At 37.3% G+C, this 20,651-nt stretch overlaps 1 protein-coding gene across 4 annotated transcripts in view; it reads right to left on the reverse strand.

Annotated features, from left to right (window-relative positions):
* BABAM2 (BRISC and BRCA1 A complex member 2) overlaps window positions 1–20,651 on the reverse strand; it is a 460,673-nt gene that overhangs the window by 334,961 nt on the left and 105,061 nt on the right. For all 4 annotated transcript variants that reach the window (XM_087436974.1, XM_004418193.3, XM_087436975.1 and 1 more), the window contains exon 4: window positions 15,652–15,746. In XM_087436974.1, coding sequence (XP_087293100.1) covers window positions 15,652–15,746 — 95 coding nt within the window. The remainder of the gene's footprint in view (window positions 1–15,651; window positions 15,747–20,651) is intronic.

The raw sequence follows: 20,651 nt of genomic DNA on the forward strand, positions 1-20,651 counted from the left end.
GGTAAAGAGATTGAAACAGTAATCAAAAACCTCCCAAAAAATAAAAGTCCAGGACCAGATGGCTTCTCTAGAAAAGAAGAAGATTTAATACCTACTCACTCAAAGAAGATTTAATACCTATCCTTATCAAACTATTCCAAAAACCTGAAGAAGATGGAATTCTTCCTAACTCATTCTATGAGGCCAGCATTACCCAGATACCAAAACCAGACAAGGAGAACACATGGAAGAAAAATTACAGGCCAATATCGCTGATGAACATAGATGCAAAAATCCTCAACAAAATACTAGCAAATTGAATACAACAATACATTAAAAAGATCACACACCACGATCAAGTGGGATTTATTCCAGGGAGGCAGGGATGGTTCAACATCCGCAAATCAATCAACGTGATACACCACATTAATAAAATGAAGAATAAAAATCACATGATCATCTCAATAGATGTAGAGAAAACATTTGACAAGATACAGCGTCCAGGGCCGGCCCCGTGGCTTAGCGGTTAAGTGCGCGTGCTCTGCTACTGGCGGCCCAGGTTCGGATCCCGGGCGTGCACCGAGGCACTGCTTCTCCAGCCATGCTGAGGCCGCGTCCCACATATAGCAACGAGAAGGATGTGCAACTATGACACACAACTATCAGTAGATAGTTGGGGCTTTGGGGAAAAAAAAGGAGGAGGATTGGCAATAGACGTTAGCTCAGGGCCGGTCTTCCTCAGCAAAAAAGAGGAGGATTAGCAGGGATGTTAGCTCAGGGCTGATCTTCCTCACAAAAAAAAAAAGATACAGCATCCATTTATGATAAAAACTCTGAATAAAATGGGTATAGAAGGAAAGTAGCTCAATATCATAAAGGCTATATATAACAAACCCACAGCTATTATCACTCTGAATGGTGAAAAACTTAAAGTTATCCCTCTAAGAACAGGAACCAGACAAGGATGCCCACTCTCACCACTCCTATTTAACATAGTATTGGAAGTCCTAGCCAGAGCAATCAGGCAAGAAAAAGAAATAAAAGGGATCCAGAATGAAAAGGAAGAAGTGAAACTGTCACTATTTGCAGATGACTTGATTTTATATATAGAAAACACTAAAGAATCTACCAAATCTCTTTTAGAAATAATAAATGAATATGGCAAAGTTGCAGGATACAAAATCAACATACAAAAATCAGTTGTGTTTCTACACAATAACAATGAAGTAGCAGAAAGAGAATTAAGAATACAATCCCATTTACAATTGCAACAAAAAGAATAAAATACCTAAGAATAAACTTAACCAAAGAGGTGGAAGATCTGTACACTGAAAACTATAAAACACTGTTGAAAGAAATTGAAGACGAGACAAAGAAATGGAAAGACATTCCATGCTCTTGGATTGGAAGAACCAACATAGTTAAAATGTCCATACTTCCTAAAGCAATCTGTAGATTCAATGCAATCCCTATCGAAGTCCCAACAACATTTTTAACAGAAATAGAACAAAGAATCCTAAAATTTATATGGAACAACAAAAGACTCCAAATAGCTAAAAGAATCCTGAGAAAAAAGAACAAAGCTGGAGGCATCACACTTCCTGACTTCAAAATATACTACACAGCGATAGTAATCAAAATAGCATGGACTGGCACAAAAACAGACTCACAGATCAAGGGAAAAGAATTGAAAGCCCAGAAATAAAACCACACATCTATGGATAGCTAATCTTCGACAATGGAGCCAAGAACATGGAGAAAGGAAAGTCTCTTCAGTAAATGGTGTTGGGAAAACTGGATGGCCACACTCAAAAGAATGAAAGTAGACCATTATCTTACAGCATACACAAAAATTAACTCAAGATGGATTAAAGACTTGAATGTAAGACCTGAAACCACAAAACTCCTAGAAGAAAACACAGGCAGTACACTCTTTGACATCAGTCTTAGCAGCATCTTTTCAAATACCATGTCTACTCAGGCATAGGAAACAAAAGAAAAAATAAACAAATGGGACTACATCAGATTAAAGAGCTTCTGCAAGACAAAGGAAACCAAGAACAAAATGAAAAGACAACTCGCTAACTAGGAGAAAATATTTGCAAATCATCTACCTGACAAGGGTTTAATTTCTAAAATATATAAAGAATTCATACAACTCAAAAATAAAAAAACAAACAACCCGATTAAAAAATGGGCAGAGTATCTGAACAGACATTTCTCCAAAGATATACAGATGGCCAATAGGCACATGAAACAGTGTTCAACATGACTAATTATCACGGAAATGCAAATCAAAACTACAATGAAATATCACCTTACACCTGTCAGAATGGCTATAATTAACAAGACAAATATAATAAATGTTGGAGAAGATGTGGAGAAAAGGGAACCTTCATATACTGCTGATGGGAATGCAAAGTGGTGCAGCCACTATGGAAAACAGTATGGAGATTTCTCAAAAAATTAAAAACAGAGGGGCCGGCCCTGTGGCTTAGCGGTTAAGAGCGCGCTCCGCTACTGGCGGCCTGGGGTTCAGATCCCTGGCGTGCACCGAGGCACTGCTTGTCTGGCCATGCCGAGGCGGCGTCCCACATACAGTAACTAGAGGGATGTGCAACTATGACATACAACTATCTACTGGGGCTGTGCGGAGAAAAGGGGGAAAAAAAAAAGAGGAGGATTGGCAATAGATGTTAGCTCAGGGCCAGTCTTCCTCAGCAAAAAGAGGAGGATCGGCATGGATCTTCCTCAAAAAAAAAAAAAAAAAAAATTAAAAGCAGAAATACCATACTATCCAGCTATCTAATCACTGGGTACTTATCCAAAGAACATGAAATCAACAATACAAAGAGATCTATGCACCCCTATTTTCACTACAGCATTATTCACAATAGCGAAGACTTGGAAGTAACCCAAGTGCCCATCAATTGATGAATGGATAAAGATGTGGTGTATATTGGGGGCCTGCCCCATGGCACAAGCGGTTAAGCGTGTGTGCTCCGCTGCGGCGGCCCAGGGTTTGCCGGTTTGGAAACCGGGCGTGCACCGACGCACTGCTTGTCAAGCCATGCTGTGGTGGCATCCCATATAAAGTGGAGGAAGATGGGCATGGATGTTAGCCCAGGGCCAGTCTTCCTCAGCAAAAAGAGGAGGATTGGCAGATGCTAGCTCAGGGCTGATCTTCCTCACAGAAAAAAAAAAAAAGATGTGGTGTGTATATATATAACGGAATACCACTCAGCCATAAAAAAGACAAAATCATCCATTTGCAACAACATGGATGGACCTTGAGGGTCTGATGTTAAGCGAAATAAGCCAGAGAGAGAAAGACAAACACTGTATGATTTCACTAATATGTGGAAGATAGACAAATACATGGATAGGGCCGGCCCCATGGCTCAGCGATTAAGTGCGCGCACTCCGCTGCTGGCAGCCCAGGTTTGGATCCTGGGTGCGCACCGACGCACTGCTTCTCCGGCCATGCTGAGGCCGCGTCCCACATACAGCAACTAGAAGGACGTGCAGCTATGACATACAACTATCTACTGGGGCTTTAGGGGAAAAATAAATAAATAAAATTATTAAAAAAAAAAAAAAGACAAATACATGGATAAAAAGAACAGATTAGTGGTTACCAGAGGCGGGTAGGGGGTGGGGGGTGGGCGAAAGGGGTAAAGGGGCACATATGTATGGTGACAGATAAAAACTAGACTATTGGCAGTGAGCACAATGCAGTCTATACAGGAACTGATATATAATAATGTACACCTGAAATTACACAATGTTATAAACCAATATGACCTCAATAAAATAATTTAAAAATAATAATAATAATGTATCACTACTGATTCATTAATAGTCACAAATGTATCATAGTAATGTAAGATGTTAACAACAGAGAAAACTGAATGTGCGGTACATAGGAATTCTCTGTACAGCGGCCTTCTGTATCTGTGGGTTCTGCATCCATGGATTCAACCAACTGTGGATAAACAGCCTACAATGGTTGCGTCTGTACTGAACAAGTACAGACTTTTTTTTCTTGTCATTATTCCCAAAACAATACAGTATAAAAACTATTTACATAGCGGTTACACTGTAATAGGTATTTTAAGTAATCTAGAGATGATTTAAAGTACAGTCGCATAACGACGTTTTGGTCAACAACGGACCACATATACGATGGTGGTCCCATAAGATTAGTACCATATAGCCTTGGTGTATAGTAGGGTATACCATCTAGGTTTGTGTAAATATACTCTATGATGTTGGAACAACAACAAAATTGCCTAAAAACGCATTTCTCAGAACACATCCTCATTGTTATGTGACACATGACTGACTGTATACTAGACAATGTGCATAGGTTGTAGGCAAATATTACACCATTTTATATAAGAGACTTGAGCACCTATGGATTTTGGTATCTGCACCACATCCTGGAAACAATATCCAGCGGATACTGAAGGACAACTGTACCATCTTTGCAATGATTCTATAAATCTAAAACTAAAAGTTTATTAAAAAAATAGCCCTTTGTTCATAAGGCTCTGTATACCAGAAGCACACAAAGTAAGCTAGCTCTAAGACCAGCCTTTGAAACAAGCAGAGAATGTGAACTAAACAATTCAGAGATTCTGAGAGAACATAATCAATCAACTGCACTTTTTTTTTTTGGTGAGGAAGATTAGCCCTGAGCTAACATCTGATGCCAATTCTCCTCTTTTTGCTGAGGAAGACTGGCCCTGGGCTAACATCCGTCCCCATCTTCCTCTACTTTATATGGGACGCCACCACAGCATGGCTTGACAAGCGGTGCATAAGTCCGTGCCTGGGATCCGAACCTGCTAACCCTGGGCTGCTGGAGCGGAGAGCACAAACATAACCGCTACACCACTGGGGCAGCCCCTCAACTGCACATTTTTCTTTTAAAATTTATAATAAAAATCTGACTCCTCTGGAAAACTAACGTATACAGATGAAGTTCATAACTATTTCCAGAAGAGTACTTAATATTAGTTAGCTAAAAAGTAAAGGCATCAAAAATTTCTGGAATCCTCAATACCACAGGGGAAAAATACCTTCAGATCACAAACATTTCACAAAAGCTTCAATGTCTCTGCAAACCATATTTTAAAAAAGGCAAAACAAAAACCTAAGGCTACAGTAGTTTCTTAAAATTACAGCCTAAACTAGTAACAAACAATCTTTAGCTTTGTATTCTAAACCCCTTACAATTTTGCTTCAATCTGCCTCTGGAACTGTATTTTCTACTATTTGCCTATGCAAACTCTCCTCCAAGAAAACGGGTTTGCTCAGTGCTTACAATATGCCACCCTTGGTTTCTGATGATTCACTATAGCCTGTCTTCCTGCCCACAGTGCCATCCCCTCTGTTCATCCTCTAAATCTTACTCCTGCTTGAAGACCTAGGTAAAACCCTTCCTCCTCCATAAAGCCTCAGATCACCATAGGCTCAATAACCACTATTTCATCAGAACTCAATAACCACTATTTCATCAGAACTCCTATACCATTAATGTGATACTTAGCATATTCACTTATTAAAAAAAAACCTTAGTGTGTACTTACTAAGTATCTGTACCACAAATAAGTGTTAGGTAAATTAAAGATGAGTAAGATTAGTCTCCACCTTCAAGGTGCTCTCAGAATGGTAGAGAAGACAAAAATGTAAACAACTACTGGACAAAATAGTAGTTCTACAGAGGTATGTATAATGTGCTATGACAATACACTGCAATTTGCTACAATATTTCTCTTTTTATGTTTAAGTCTTAACTCTCCAGTTAAACCAAAGTCCTCTTGAAAGGTAGAGTTCTCCATCTCCTACTCAATGCTGTACTATTTTTGCCAAAAACAATTTTGATGTCATTTTACCAAAACTTTATTTCACCCTTATTTTCTTAAGAGAAACATAGGTAGAATCCTTGTTCACAGACATTAATTAGACTTATGATGACGAATTAATAGACTTTTTTAGTAAGTTATTAACCATAACCAACTATTAGCTACTAAGAATTCACAAATTATGACCATTTCACTTAGTTAACAGCCTTAAGTCGGCTGTTCTCTATGAGAAACAAACAAAAATAAATAAAAAGGGGTAATAAAGCACATTGACAATACAGTGATGGATAGTAATTAATCTTTGTGTAGTGAACATGATGTAGTCTACACAGAAATCGAAATACAGTGATGTATACTTGAGACTTATATAATGTTATAAACCAATGTCACCTCAATGAAAAAAAACAAATAAAATTTTCAAAAGAAAAATAAAAAAGTTTAAGGTAATCTTTTATTTTCCTGGGGAGGCACTAACCATCAGGGATAGGTCAAAAGAATAGAAGCCAATTTTAAAAGATGCTTCAGATGAATCTGTAAAGTCACAGGAGAAATGCTTACAATATATCGAGTGAAAAAAATGATTGAAAACTGTAGAGAACATATGTTCCTGTGACATAGACAATAGAAAAACACTGGGAGTACATAATAACATGTTAATAATACTGATCTCTAAATTGTGTGGGATTATAGATTTGTTTCTCTTGGTACTTATCTGTATTTCATGTTATTAAAAATAAAAATACATTCTCATAATTTAAAAACACTACTCTTTGAAGAGAGTGCTGGAGAGGATAGGAGGTGATAAAGAGAGGATGACAAAGAGAGACAACTAACCAAAGACAATAAATAATCTTCAAAAGTGATCATTAAATAACCCCTCTGGATAAGCAAATTCTTGAGCTGAAATGCTTCACACTGAACTTGGTACCTCATTTTTCCAAAAGCATTTTTACAAATTCAATCGAGTAAATCAAAACTGACAACATCTGCTAAATGTTATATTTGCCATTGGATTTCAAAAAATAACTTGGTTTGCCTTTTTTTCGTTTGTCTTATGAGAGAGAAAATTTTAAATGTACCTTGTTTGGTACATTTAAAAGTACCTTGTTTGTACTTGCAAGATGTTCTGTTTTTCTACAACTGTGCTTTTAAAGCTTTGTTTATAACACATGCCTTCAAAATTATATGCATGTGTGCATATTCGTATATATTAATACTTCTCTCCTTAATCCACAATTGGTTATAATAGCAACCTCTTTGGAAAAATAGATAAAATCATAAATCATCGTTTTAAACCAAAGGCCTTCTACTATCTCCCATCAGGAAGTACATTTGAAAAGAATAACAACATCAACACTCTTCATACCTCATAAAATGTTTCTAATAGCTGATAAGTAAAAATAGATAATGGTAGAAGTACAAATAGAGTTTTTAATTCATCAACACAAAACAACTTTGCATCGAAATTCATAGTAATTGTCTCACATTCACTTGGATCATAGATTGATGCATCCTTTGAATCCAAACTGCACTCAACTCAAGAGAACCAGATATGCCATCTCTATGTTTACCCTTATTTCTACCTTAGGAAAATCTACTGGAACTTAAAATCTAGGTTTTCATAAAAAAGGAAGAAGTATAGTTTTCAAGCATTTTATTAATTCTTATTAACTAATGTTACTGAACAGTTTTATTAACATCAAACATTTTTACTAATTATTAATAATTAAGTTTTATTAACTCTGTATTCCTGCCAACGAGGCGAGTGGTATTTTATGGTCCACTAAAAAGTTTTTTGTACTTTTGCTTTGAAAGTAAAGGATAAAATTACATGTTCTCAAAATGTAAGACAACTGACTTACGTTTCCAGGTAGGATGGAGTAGCTTTGTACAAACCAACACTCTCAATAAGAACAACTAGAAAGCCAGATAAAATACAGATAGTTATTTAAAGGCATTTGATACCTGCTGAAGGAGTGAGAACTGGAGGGGCTGAGAATTCAGAAAAGAGAGAACGTCAGGGAAAGGAGCCGACTTTACTTTTACCCCAGGGACTTTTGCAAATTCCAGGCACTGCAGGGAGGCTGAAAATCCAAGCTCTGCACAGTCACAAAGCTGCTGCTGGACTCAGAAAAATCATCAGAACGTTTGGCAGAGTCTTGAGAGACCTCAAACATGCAGCCAGTTCCCCACAAGACATTCTGGGGCAGCCCAAGGGCAAGAAGCTAAAATTAAGCAACTACTCTTAAAAGCAGAGCGAGTTATCAGCAGTCTTACAAGACAAAATTTAGAATTTGGGATCCATCAGGGCAAAGATTCACACTGTTTGGGTATTTGGATATTTGATAAATAATAGAGCATTCTATTTGAAAAGATTTTATAGGCCAAGGCACTTAAAAGTGTCTAGAACACTGACCACTGTAGACTCTCAGATAAAAACCCTGAAGAGCTCTATCTGAGGAACAGGAGTAAACCAGAGGCAGACAGATCCTCGCCAAAGCCGAAACCAGCCCCAACTCAGCCCAGTCCATGTCTGGATTAATGTGATCAGCCAACATCTACCTGTCTGTGAGAGGGGATAATGAATCTTCTTCCTAAAAGAAAACAGCATCATCTGGAGCCTCCATAGTTTTTTAACTGGAATGTCTGACATTCAAAACTACTAGAAACACCAGACATAGAACCACATGATTGAGAACCAAAAAAAAAAGCAGGCAAAACAAATAGACTCAAGGATACTCCAGATATTCCAATTGGCTCACAGGACTTGAAAATAAATATGATTAGCATGTGTAAGAAAATGGAGAAAACTACAGATGAAAAGATAAATTCACCAAAGAATTTACAGAAAAGAACCAAATAGAATTATAAAATTGAAGAATTACCTAAAATTAAGAGCTCATTAGATGGGTTCAACAACAGATTAGATACAGCAGAAAACAATAAACTGTAAGGTAAGTTTGGTATGCTCTAGTTGCACTAGTTATTCATTTACTGCCTCTCATTTCCCAAATCTACTCTTCTTTGTCCTGTTTATGAAATTGGGGCTGGACCCTGTATACATTTTTCCTTTGCCAGCTAGTGGAATGTTTAGTTTGTCACTAGAAAGTGATGGAGGGACAGTGCAAGGCATAACAGAGGGAGGAGCTTCTTATCCTGGTTCTGGTGTACTTTTCGTAGCTGCTCCCATGGTGCAGCTGCCAGAGGCATTCAGGAGACCGGGTAGTGCTTCCCCGCCGATTTAACTGGCACCCAGCCCATTTCTACTCGCCAGTCTTGGCCTACCAGTACCCACTGGACCACACAACAGTTCTGGTCTGCAGCACCCCTAAGTCAAGGTCTCCATCATCCAGGGGCTGCAGCCACACCCTCTCCCACCAGGATGTCAGAATCTCAGACTCAGAAGGTAAGGGGGAGACATGAGGGAAGAGTCTTCCAAGTTTGTTCCTTCTTGAGTATTCTTCCTCAGCCCTAGAGTAGCTACTCTCTACAACTGCTATTCTTGCATTCTTTAGAGTTCTCTTTTACTCCTTTAAGTAGTTAATAATTCTCTATATTCAGTTTTCCCTATTCAAATTACTGCGTATGGTTTCTGTCTGCTGACTGAACTCTGATAAATTGGTCAAGTTTCATTTTAAATGTACCTTGTTTGTACTTTCAAGATGTTCTGTTTTTCTACAACTGTGCTTTTAAAGCCTTGTTTATAACACATGCCTTCAAAATTATATATGTGTATATATTAACAGTCCTCTCCTTAATCCTCTATACCATGTGACCCAGCAAGTCAACTCTTCAGAATACACCCATCAGAAATGCACGCATGTATTCAATGAGACATGTACAAGAATGTTCACAGTAGCACTATTCAGCAAAAAACTGAAAATAACCCATATGTCGATCAATAGTAGAATGGATAAATAAACTGTGGTATGCTCATACAATGGAATACTATGAGCAATGTACATAAAACAACAACAAACTACATGGGTGAAGCTCACAAATAAATGTTGAGTGAAAGAAGTCAGACACACAAATACATGCTATTTTGATTTCATCTGTATCAAGGTCAAAAAGAGACAAAATTAATAACGGTGATGTAAGTCAGCATAGTGTTTACTCTTGGGCAAGATGGTCACAGTGATGGAAGGGGACATGAATGGGTCTTCTGGATGCTGGATATGTTCTATTTCTTGATCTAGGTGCTGGTTACACAGTGTGTTTATTTTTTGGAAATTCGCCATGCTATACTCTTGTGATTTGTACACTCTTCTGTAGGTGTGTTGTTCTTCAATAAGTTACATAAAAATGTAAATTATTTATAAACAATCAAATAATGTTTATAAGTCCCTGGCACCATAGATGGATGTGTTAAAGTGTTCCTCCTACATGTCCCCACAGCATCCCATGCATATACCTCTATCCCCCAACTTACCTCCCGAGGCTGTGAGGCTGTTCACTTATCTGTCTTGAGCACTATGTCCAGCTTGAGGGCTAAAGATGAGTCTTTTATAGGTCTCAAATGAGGCATTAAATAGATATTTGAAAAATTACAGAACATTCTATTTTGAAATACGTTGTAGGCCACAGCACATGGAAGTGTCTAGGAATAGGAGCATCACACATCTGGATGGCATTTTTCAATAGTGGGCCACACAGTCCATCCCAGCTTAGCGCATTCTTGGTATGTGTTTCATGTACACAGGGGATGGGTACTATTTTGCAAGGACACATTTAACATATGTCTTTCTGTAGGTAGCACAGTGAAGAGCAGGGGAGAAGTGACAAGGTATTAGTACAATACTTCTTTCTACACTTACATTCCACACGAGCAGAACAGTCAGTGAAGGAATTACACCAGCAGTGGGTACTACCTGCAGTAGCATTAGGTTCCCTACCCTGAAGATGCTTGTCCCAAACACAAAATCACCCTCACCTTCTTCAAACTAGGCAATCAGATATCAGTGGTGTCCAATTTTGCTGTAATTGCAACATGTTCTTCTCATTTAAATTTATGACCCACCCTTCCTCCTTTATGCAATTTTATTTTAAATTAAAGTGAATTATCATTATTACTTTAGGGGGGAAGAATTTCACAATACCCTTTGAAGGAGCCAAATATACCACAAGGTGTTGCAAAAGCAAGGCTGAAAATCACTGCTTCAGAGATTCTGTTCTCTGAAGAACAATTCAATAAGGAAAAAACAGTCTTTCCAATAAATTGTGCTGGAACACCTGGATCTCTGCCTGTAAAACAATGAAGCAGGGCCCCGACCTCACACCACATACAAAAATTAACTTAAAATGGATCAAAGACCTAAATGTAAGAGCAAAAATTATAAAACTCTTCAAGGAAAACATAAGAGTAAGTCTTCAAAACCTTGGACTAAGCAATGGTTTCTTAGATATGAAACCAGAAACAGAAGCAACAAAAGAAAATATAAATAAGTTGGATTTCATAAAAATGTAAAACTTTGTCCTTCAAAGAATACTATCTAGAAGGTGAAAAGACAATCCACAGAATGGAGAAAATTTTGGCAAGTTATATATCTGATAAAGGACTTGTACCCAGAAGATATAAAGAACTCTTACACCTCAACAATAAAAAGACAACCCAATTTAAAAATGGGCAAAAGATTTGAATAGACATTTCTCCAAAAAAGAGATACAAATGGCCAATGAGCAAATGAAAAGATGCAAAACATCATGAGCTATCAGGGAAATGCAAACCAAAAACACAATGAGATATCACTTCACATCCACGAGGATGGCTATATATAAAGACAGATATAATAACAAGTGCTGGTGAGGCTGTAGATAAACTGGAACACTTATACACTGCTGGTAGAGATGTAAAATGTATAGCCGCTCTGGAAAAAGTCTGGGAGTTCCTCAAAAAGTTACCTTCAGTCACCATTTGACCCTGCAATTTCATTCCTCGGGATATATCCAAAAGAAATAAAAATATGCCCACACAACAGCAGTGTTTATAATAGCCAAAACATGGAAACAACCCAAATGTCCATCAACTGACAATGGATAAATAAAATGTGATATATGCATACAATGGAATATTATTTAGTAATAAAAAAATTAAGTAGTGATCCATGCTACATTGAAAACAGAACACTAAGTGAAAGAAGTCCGTCACAAAGAACCACATATTGTATGATTCCATTCATATGAAATGTCCAGAACAGGCAAATCAATAGAGACAGAACATGGATTAGTTATTGCCTACAGTGGATATGGGTAGGGGTGGGGAAGATAAGGAAATGACTGCTAATAGGTTTGGGGTTTCTTTTAGGGGTGAGGACAGTGTTCTAAATTTGACTGTGGTAATGGTTGCACAACTCTGTGAATACACTAAAAACCATTGAATTATACACTTTAAATGGGTGAATTTTATGGCATACACATTATGTCTCAATAAAGCTGTTATTAAAAAAAATTAGAGCTGTCCCCAAAAGGAAAAATGCTACCTCACTGGAAATAATATTAAATGGTAAATGGCCTTCTGTTGGAGATAATACTGTAAAAGAAGGATTCAATTAGTGGTTCCCAATAGCAGTTCGCAAACTACATAAAAATCACCCAGGGAATTTAATGACTCTTTGACTCCCTAAAGCATACAATTCAGTACGTCCATTTGGGGTCCAGGAATCCGTATTTTTAAGAGGCTTCCTAAATTATTCTAAAGTATAGCAGGAGTGGGAACCACCAAACCACTAAGATCCTAACTCAGTGATTTTATGATTTGCTGGTATCTATGAGATACCTATCTCTAGATCTAGTACCTATCTAGTATTTTCCATTCCTCTGAGAATCTCAAAGTCCTTAATGGAACTCATCTCCCTGAACAAAGAATTTGAGCTTAGAAAGATGTGGCCTCATCTGATGGATTAGAGCACCTCATATATTTTTACTAACCTATATACATCCTTTATTTAAGCTACTTCAAATCTTTTTTTGGAAAGGAACAGGTTTAAATAAATTGAATAAATAAAACATCACATATATTCTTTAAAAATATATTTCTCAAACTGGGACACACTGGAGAGTCCCTTTTTTCCCTCAAATATTTATAATTTAATATATTTTTATATTAAAAAATACAGGTATAGTATCAAATGCAAAATGTTCATGAATTTTTAAGATAAAACCCAGAAACTTCAAGGAAATTCTGTATTTGCCATAAAAGCTACTGTGAACTACACTCCCAGATTCCAAGGCTACATATTCATTCCCTTCCACAATTAGTACTTCAGTGGAAAAATTCAAGAAGTCTAGCCATTTTGTTTTCCACTCCATGGGTGATGACATGTGTAATCACCCTTCATTTGGAACCATATATAGATTAATCAGGTTATTAGAAATTGTGCTCTGAGCACTTCAAGAAGGGAGGAAAAAGTTTGAACTGAATCTAAGAAATATACCATAATCCATTAACAGTTGAATGAAAAGTCCTCCAGAGGCATGCTGCGCTCAGGGAAATGTCTGCTGAGGATCAGGCCTCGTAGTTTATTCTGTCCTAGTGTGTCAGCCAGACCTCACCCAGCTAGTGGAAGGTGTACCTTGGTTACTTAGCTAGGCTTGCCCAGCCCATTGGTCCATGAAGAAACCCTGGGTAGCCTGCCTGAGGCCTTAGATTAACTACAGCTAAAGAGAAGGTGTTCCCCTAGATTTGTAATCTTGCTCTTAGATATAATGCTTTGATTTGGGGGCAGTTCTTTTGTAGCTAATTTCTCAAAAACATTTGTGATAACTTCACTCAGGGACTAAATACTAGAAGAGTGGAGTTATAATATCAACTCCAATACAATTATATAAATCTAGGTCAATTTCCCCAATATGAAAATAGCAAAGTGGGATAAGACGAACCTTCCCAGCTTTTAAATTCTATACTCTCACAATACTTGCCAATACTGAAGACATGACTTGCAAATTTTATTTTTGTTTTTAATTTTTTTTTTTTTTTTTTGCTGAGGAAGATTTACCCTGAGCTAACATCTGCTGCCAATCTTCCGCTTTACGTATGTGAGCTGCCACCACAGCATGGCCACTGAGAGACACGTGGTGTAGGTCTGCACCCAAGAACTGACCCCCGGGCCCCCGAAGCAGAATATGCCAAACTAACCAATAGGCCCCCAGGGCTGGCCAGCAAATTTTAAAGACAATTCCAAAAAAAGCTGTAAACATATGCATACTTCTTATCCTTTCCATCAGTGTTCCTCTTGCATCATCTAGCTCAAAGTCCCTTCTTTTCCCCTCTGGATTTTTGCAAGAGTCCTCAATCTCTCCTTAATCCCTTATATTGATCACATTGCTGTTAGATGATTCTTCAATTATCATTTCTTTCAATGGCTCTTAACCTAGCATTCAATGCACTCCACAATCTCATCCCAATTTATCTTGCTAACCTTTTCTAGCCCTCCTTTACGTTAATTTACATTTCAGCAAACCTGGCAGTACCTTCTACAATATATTATACACATCATTTGTTTATACTCCCCCTACTTGAAATACTCTCTGCCATGCTCCCCACTTTTGTTCCATTCTTCAAGCCTGAGTACAAGTCTCACCTACACTACAAACCCTTTCCTGACAACTTTCTTTATAATCCTGGAGCACTCAGCCTGTAATACATCTTTAGCATTTAACATATGCCACCCACACCGGGCAGATTTAATACAAGAGAGGTCTGTAGGGATACTTCCGCCTCATTTTCTCCAGGTAAGCCCCTCAGCTTCAATATGGGGTGAATATATAACATATAGCATATATGCGGCCATACTTAAACTACAAATTTTTTTAAAGTCAACTAAAGTAACAGTGTATGTGTAATTATTAGAAATTTTGCAACAAACTCACCCTACTCTTGTCAACTTTTGTTTTTTTACAGCTGTGTCTAAAATTTAAGAAAATTCTTTAGGTTAATACTTCCTGTTTAATACTTCCCTTTTAAAAAAGGCGGGGGGGCAAGATTTCAAACTAAGTCATCAAAACTTTTAATTACCAAACTTTAGTAAGACAAAAAATTTCCAAAAAATAAAACTAAGAACACAGTTTTGAACAAACAATAAAACCTCATATAGTCTAGGCATCACAGTAAAACCAAACTTGAGAAGGGAAAGAAAGAGACGTTTTGTTTGGTCAGACCTTTTAAACAGAATGGCACATGTTTTTCTCCACCAGCCATGCAAAACACATAATTTTTATATAAACCGCATGTGCTCTGACAAGTACCACCACCCCCTTCCTTGCATTAAATCCAGAAACATTTCACTTCAACTACAAAGTTTTTGGTCTTGCTTAATAAAGAACACTTAATCTGATCTTTACCCTTCTGATAATAATACTGAGATAAAGCCAATACAAGTCCAAATTCGCCACTTTCACTTCTACACAAAAAAGCCCTCTTCAAGAGCCAAGAAACACTCCCCTAACAAGCCTTGTGCTGAAGTGTTAGTAAACATTAGAAAATTGATTGCAGACATGATATACTAAGTTATAAGAAAGAAAACATTTTCAACATGTCTCTTTAAGCTGAAGTAAAAATATTTTAACCAATGTGCTAGACACTTTCATTAAGTCAAAATAGTCTGAAAGTAAAACTGCACTTTTAAAAAATCTCTTATTTAAACTATTTTGGCACATAAAGAGTTGTAGTTATTTCAAGGGACAGAAAAAAAGGGGTGGAAAAAAATCCACATTTGGCAAATTTATCTGTTAAGCAATTGTCAAAAGCTAATTTTATTTTCCTTTCAACAAATAAAGATCATCTGAATGAGCCTGCAATACTCACATGCAAAGCCGAGGGATCTGGCAGGAATTCAGCATCTTCTCCAAAGATAAAATCGGGGGGCAGCTCTGGGTATTGGGCATTAAAAATGATATCCCCTGAAACAAAAGAAAATGTCAGGCCCTTCTTATTTCCTTGTTAGTGTATGAATGTTCTGAGGGATGCATCAGAAAAACTTCTAAAAGAAGTTTATACTAGTTTAACAAAAAATTTGAAAAGCACTTTCTGAATGATTAATTCTTGAAACAAAAGCACTGATATCCTCTTTTAAATTAACATCTACAACACGCAATCAAAGAAAGTTTTATCTCCTAACACACTATAAATATAAATATGCAAGTAGAAAGTAGTAGCAGCCACATCCAAAGTACATGCAGATTTTTTTTTTACAGGAAACGCTACTGTCCCATCACTGCCTGCTAAGCAATAAGCCTTTACCAGGGACTGATCCTCTAAAGATAAAGTCCTTGCCTTGAAAATATTAAACATATAAACATTTGGTATATTGGAAGAACATCTGGCTTGGAGTCAAAAAAGTCAGATTTATATCCACAAGGTCTCCTAATTATTTATTAGCTAAAGTGATCTTGGGCAAGTTTTAACTTCTTTAGAATTCAGTTTCTACATTGGTAAAAGGGGGATATAATAGTACTGACATCACGGATTCATTGTGAGGACAGAGAGACAGTAGGCTTAGTACAGTGTCTGAAGTACTACTGTTGTTATCACTAGTATATTTTGAAACATAAGACAAATTACAAAGTTTCCTTGGCATATTTGTGTCGTAAATTCTTCTACCTTGGGCCGGCCCCGTGGCTTGGTGGTTAAGTGCGCGCGCTCCGATGCTGGTGGCCCGGGTTCGGATCCCTGGCGCGCACCGAGGCACCACTTCTCCGTCCATCCTGAGGCCGAGTCCCACATACAGCAACTAGAAGGATGTGCAGCTATGACATACAACTATCTACTGGGGCTTTGGGGGGAAAAAATAAATAAATAAAATCTTTAAAAAAAAAAAAAATTCTTCTACCTCTCTGTTCCTTTCCTGTATCCTTCTTTAGCTCCTTTTTTTCCCCCTCTGCTCACCCCAAAAATCAGTCCTCATCATTCTGCTAATACCAACAAGGAGATTAGTATATCAACAATCTAACACAAATATTGGGTTCCAGCATATAAGAGTGTGTATACTTGTGTACATGCACACCACCTCTGCACCCATGCACATGCATACAGTTATATCAGTCCAATCATTCTTACTGCTTGAACAATAATATTTTGATAGTGATATACAAATTTAAACATTCAGACTTCAGTTTTCATTTGAGCCTTTCTGTAACTATGTGCTATGTATTTCAATATCAAACTTGTCAAGTCTAAAAACATGCTCATGACTGTCCCTTTTCTCATTCTCCTCTTTCCTTGGATGACTTCCCTATTTCTGGGGATGGCACTGCTATTCCTACATACCCATGCTGAAATTTTAGTGTCATCTTCTACCATACCCATACCCTTTATACTCTTAGAAAACAAGTCATCTCAATTTTTCCTCCAAAATGTCTCTCATATGGATATCTCCTACTGCTAACAGCTCTATCCAGGCTCAGATGACATGGTCCATATATTCAAGCATGCATTGAGCAAATATCTGAACTCTGCTCTAGGCATAGTGCTAGGCACTAAAAATCAAAGAACTCTGCTCTTAAAGAGGCGACGGACTAGAAGAATTCAATTACTACCGTACCTTCTTAAATGGTCTCCTGATAATAATTTCCCTCCAGCCCAAAATACATACTATCACCAAGTAAATCTGAAAGTACTGCTTTGCCCCAAAACTTCTAGCTTAAAATATTTCAATGATTCTCTAGTGTCAAATGGAACAAGAGCAAACTTTTCAAACTGGCATTTAAGGCCTCCAAAATACAATGTTCCTATCTATTTACCCACCCTTTTCTCTATCTACAAGCCAATACCAATCTTCTATTCTAGTCAATATGATCCGTTTGCTGACCTCCAAATACCATGACACCTAGTTGAAATGCTCTTTCCTCTTGCTCAGTTCTTACCTACAAGCCCACTTAATTACCATCTCTTGCATGAAGCCTTCCCTAGTAAATCCAGTACACACTGATCATTGTTACTTCTGAAATTCAACGATACTGATTGGTTATGCAATTCACTTGAGTATTTAATTGTAGTCTTATATTGTTTTTATTATTCCATTAATGTTTTTTTTATTTCTTTTTTTAGGAAGATTGGCCCTGCGCTAACGCCTGTTGCCAATCTTCCTCTTTTTTCTTTTTTCTCCCCAAAACCCCAATAGATAGTTGTATGTCATAGCTGTACATCCTTCTGGTTGCTCTATGTGGGACACCGCCTCAGCATGGCTTGACGAGCAGTGAGTCCCCTCGCTGTCAAGCCAGGATCCAAACCGGATAACCCTGGGCTGCAGAAGCAGAACGCACGAACTTTAACCACTACGCCACCGAGTCGGCCCCTATTCCATTAATTTTCAAAATTTATACTAAACACATGCTACATGTGAGCCACTGTGATACACACTGTGTCAATACAAAGATGGTTATCCTCAAGGAGCTTACATTTAGTGAGGGAGACAAGGCATATACACAGAACCACAAATACACAGCAGTACAAGGTAAGTACTCGATCTTCCTAATATCTGATAAGCATTTGGAGAATAAACAGACCCTTATACTTATTTCATGTCTCCACAGGGCAAAGTGCAACACATACAGAATATATTCAAGAAATGCTCTATATATGAAAGAAATTCTATTCTCTGAATTGGATATCTAAGTATGGCAAAATCTACAGTAAAGAATGAAGTATGAAAGAGTTCCTTCTACCGCTTTCTGTAGGGAATAAATTTGAGCAAAAATACCCAGCATGCACAATTCCTTAGGAAAATACATACTTTAGAGATGTGTTTTTAAAATTCCTACAGTTAGCTTACTTTAGTGACTTTTAGGAAAAAATTTCATAAAGTTAATAGAGCAGAGACATCAAAGTTTTAGAAAAAGCCAAGCTAGAATCTATTGCACCTTGATGTTCAAAAAATAAATAGCATGCTAAATTCCACCAGAAAAAAAAATTATTATTTTTGTTACTATAGGAGGACACAAAGCTGGATTTTCAAATTTTCAAAGGAGTATTGTCAGTAATACATATTTCCAAACCACTAAACATTAAAATCTGATCCAAGGATATCCACTCTTGCCAATTCTATTCAACACTGCACTTGAGGTTCTAACCAGGGCAATTAGGCAAGAAAAAGAAATGAATGGCATCTAGATTGGAAAGAAAAAGTAAAATTATCTCTATCCACAGATGACATGATCTTCCATATAGAAAATCCTAAGGAAACCACACACACACTAAAAAACTATGAGAACTAATAAACGAGTTCAGAAGGGTTGCAAGATACAAGATAAATGTATAAAACCAATTGCATTTCTATACACTACCAATGAACAATCCAAAAATTAAGAAAAAAATTCCACTTACAACAGCATCAAAAAGAATAAAATACTTAGGAATAAACTAAACAAAAGAAGTGTAAGACTTTTACATCAAAAACTACAAAACATTGTTGAAAGACATTAAAGAAGGCCTACATAAATGGGAAGACATCTCACGTTCATGGATCAGAAGACTTAATATCGTTAAAATGGCAATACTACCTAAATTAATCTACAGATTTCATGCAATCCCTATCAAAACCCCTGCTTGGCTTTTTTGCAGAAATTGACAAGCCAATCCTAAAAGTCATATGGAAATGCAAGGGATTCAGAATGACCAACACTCAATCTTGATAAAGGCAAAGTCAGAGGACTCAAACTTCCTAATTTCAAAACCTACTACAAAGCCACAGTAATCAAGACAGTGTGGTACTAGCGTAAGGATAAGTATACAGACCAATGGAATAGAATTCAGAGTTTGGAAATAAACTTTCACATTTACAGTCAATTGATCTTTGACAAGGGGGCCAAGACAACTCAATGGGGCAAAATGAGTCTTTTCACCACCTCACACCAATTAGGATGACTACTATTGAAAAAAGAGAGATGGGGCCAGCCCAGTGGCGCAAGTAGTTAAGTGCACGCGCTCCGCTGCGGCAGCTCAGGGTTCGCAGGTTTGGATCCCAGGTGCGCACTGACGCACCGCTTGTCAAGCCATGCTGTGGCGGCATCCCATATAAAGTGAAGGAAGATGGGCATGGATGTCAGCCCAGGGCCAGTCTTCCTCAACAAAAAGAGGAGGATTGGCAGATGTTAGCTCAGGGCCGATCTTCCTCACAAAAAAAAAAAGAGAGAGAGAATATAACAAGTGTTGGCGAGGTTGTACAGAAATTGGAACCCCTGTGCACCATTGGTGGGAATATAAAATGGTGCAGCCACTATAGAAAACAATATTGCAGTACCTCAAAAATTTAAAAAGAATTACCATATGATTCACTGATTCCATGCTGTGTATATATACCCAAAATAAGTAAAATCAGTGTTTCAAAGAGATATTTATACACCCATGTTCACAGCAGCATTATTCACAACAGCCTAATGGAAGCAACCCAAGTGTCCACTGACACATGAATGGATAAACAAAATGTGGTATACACATACAATGGAATATTATTCGGCCTTTAAAAAGGACATTCTGACACATGCTATAATATGGACAAACCTTGAGGATGTCATGTTAAGTGAAATAAGCTAGTCACAAAAAGGACAAATACTGTATGATTCCATTTGTATGAGGTACCCAGAGTAGTCAAATTCATAGAGACAAAAAGAAGAATGGTGATTAGCAGGAGCTGGGGGAAGGAGAGAAGGAGGAGTTGTTTAATGGTCATAGAGTTTCAATTTTGCAAGAGTTATGGGGATTGGTTGCATAACAATGTGAATGTACTTAACACTACTGAAATGTACACTTAAAAATTATTAAGATGGTAAATTTTATGTTATGTATATTTTACCACAATTAAAAATTGT

This window comes from Ceratotherium simum, chromosome 11 (assembly GCF_057802395.1).
Source record: "Ceratotherium simum simum isolate JZ-2026a chromosome 11, ASM5780239v1, whole genome shotgun sequence".
In the NCBI taxonomy this organism is placed as follows: Eukaryota; Metazoa; Chordata; class Mammalia; order Perissodactyla; family Rhinocerotidae; genus Ceratotherium; species Ceratotherium simum.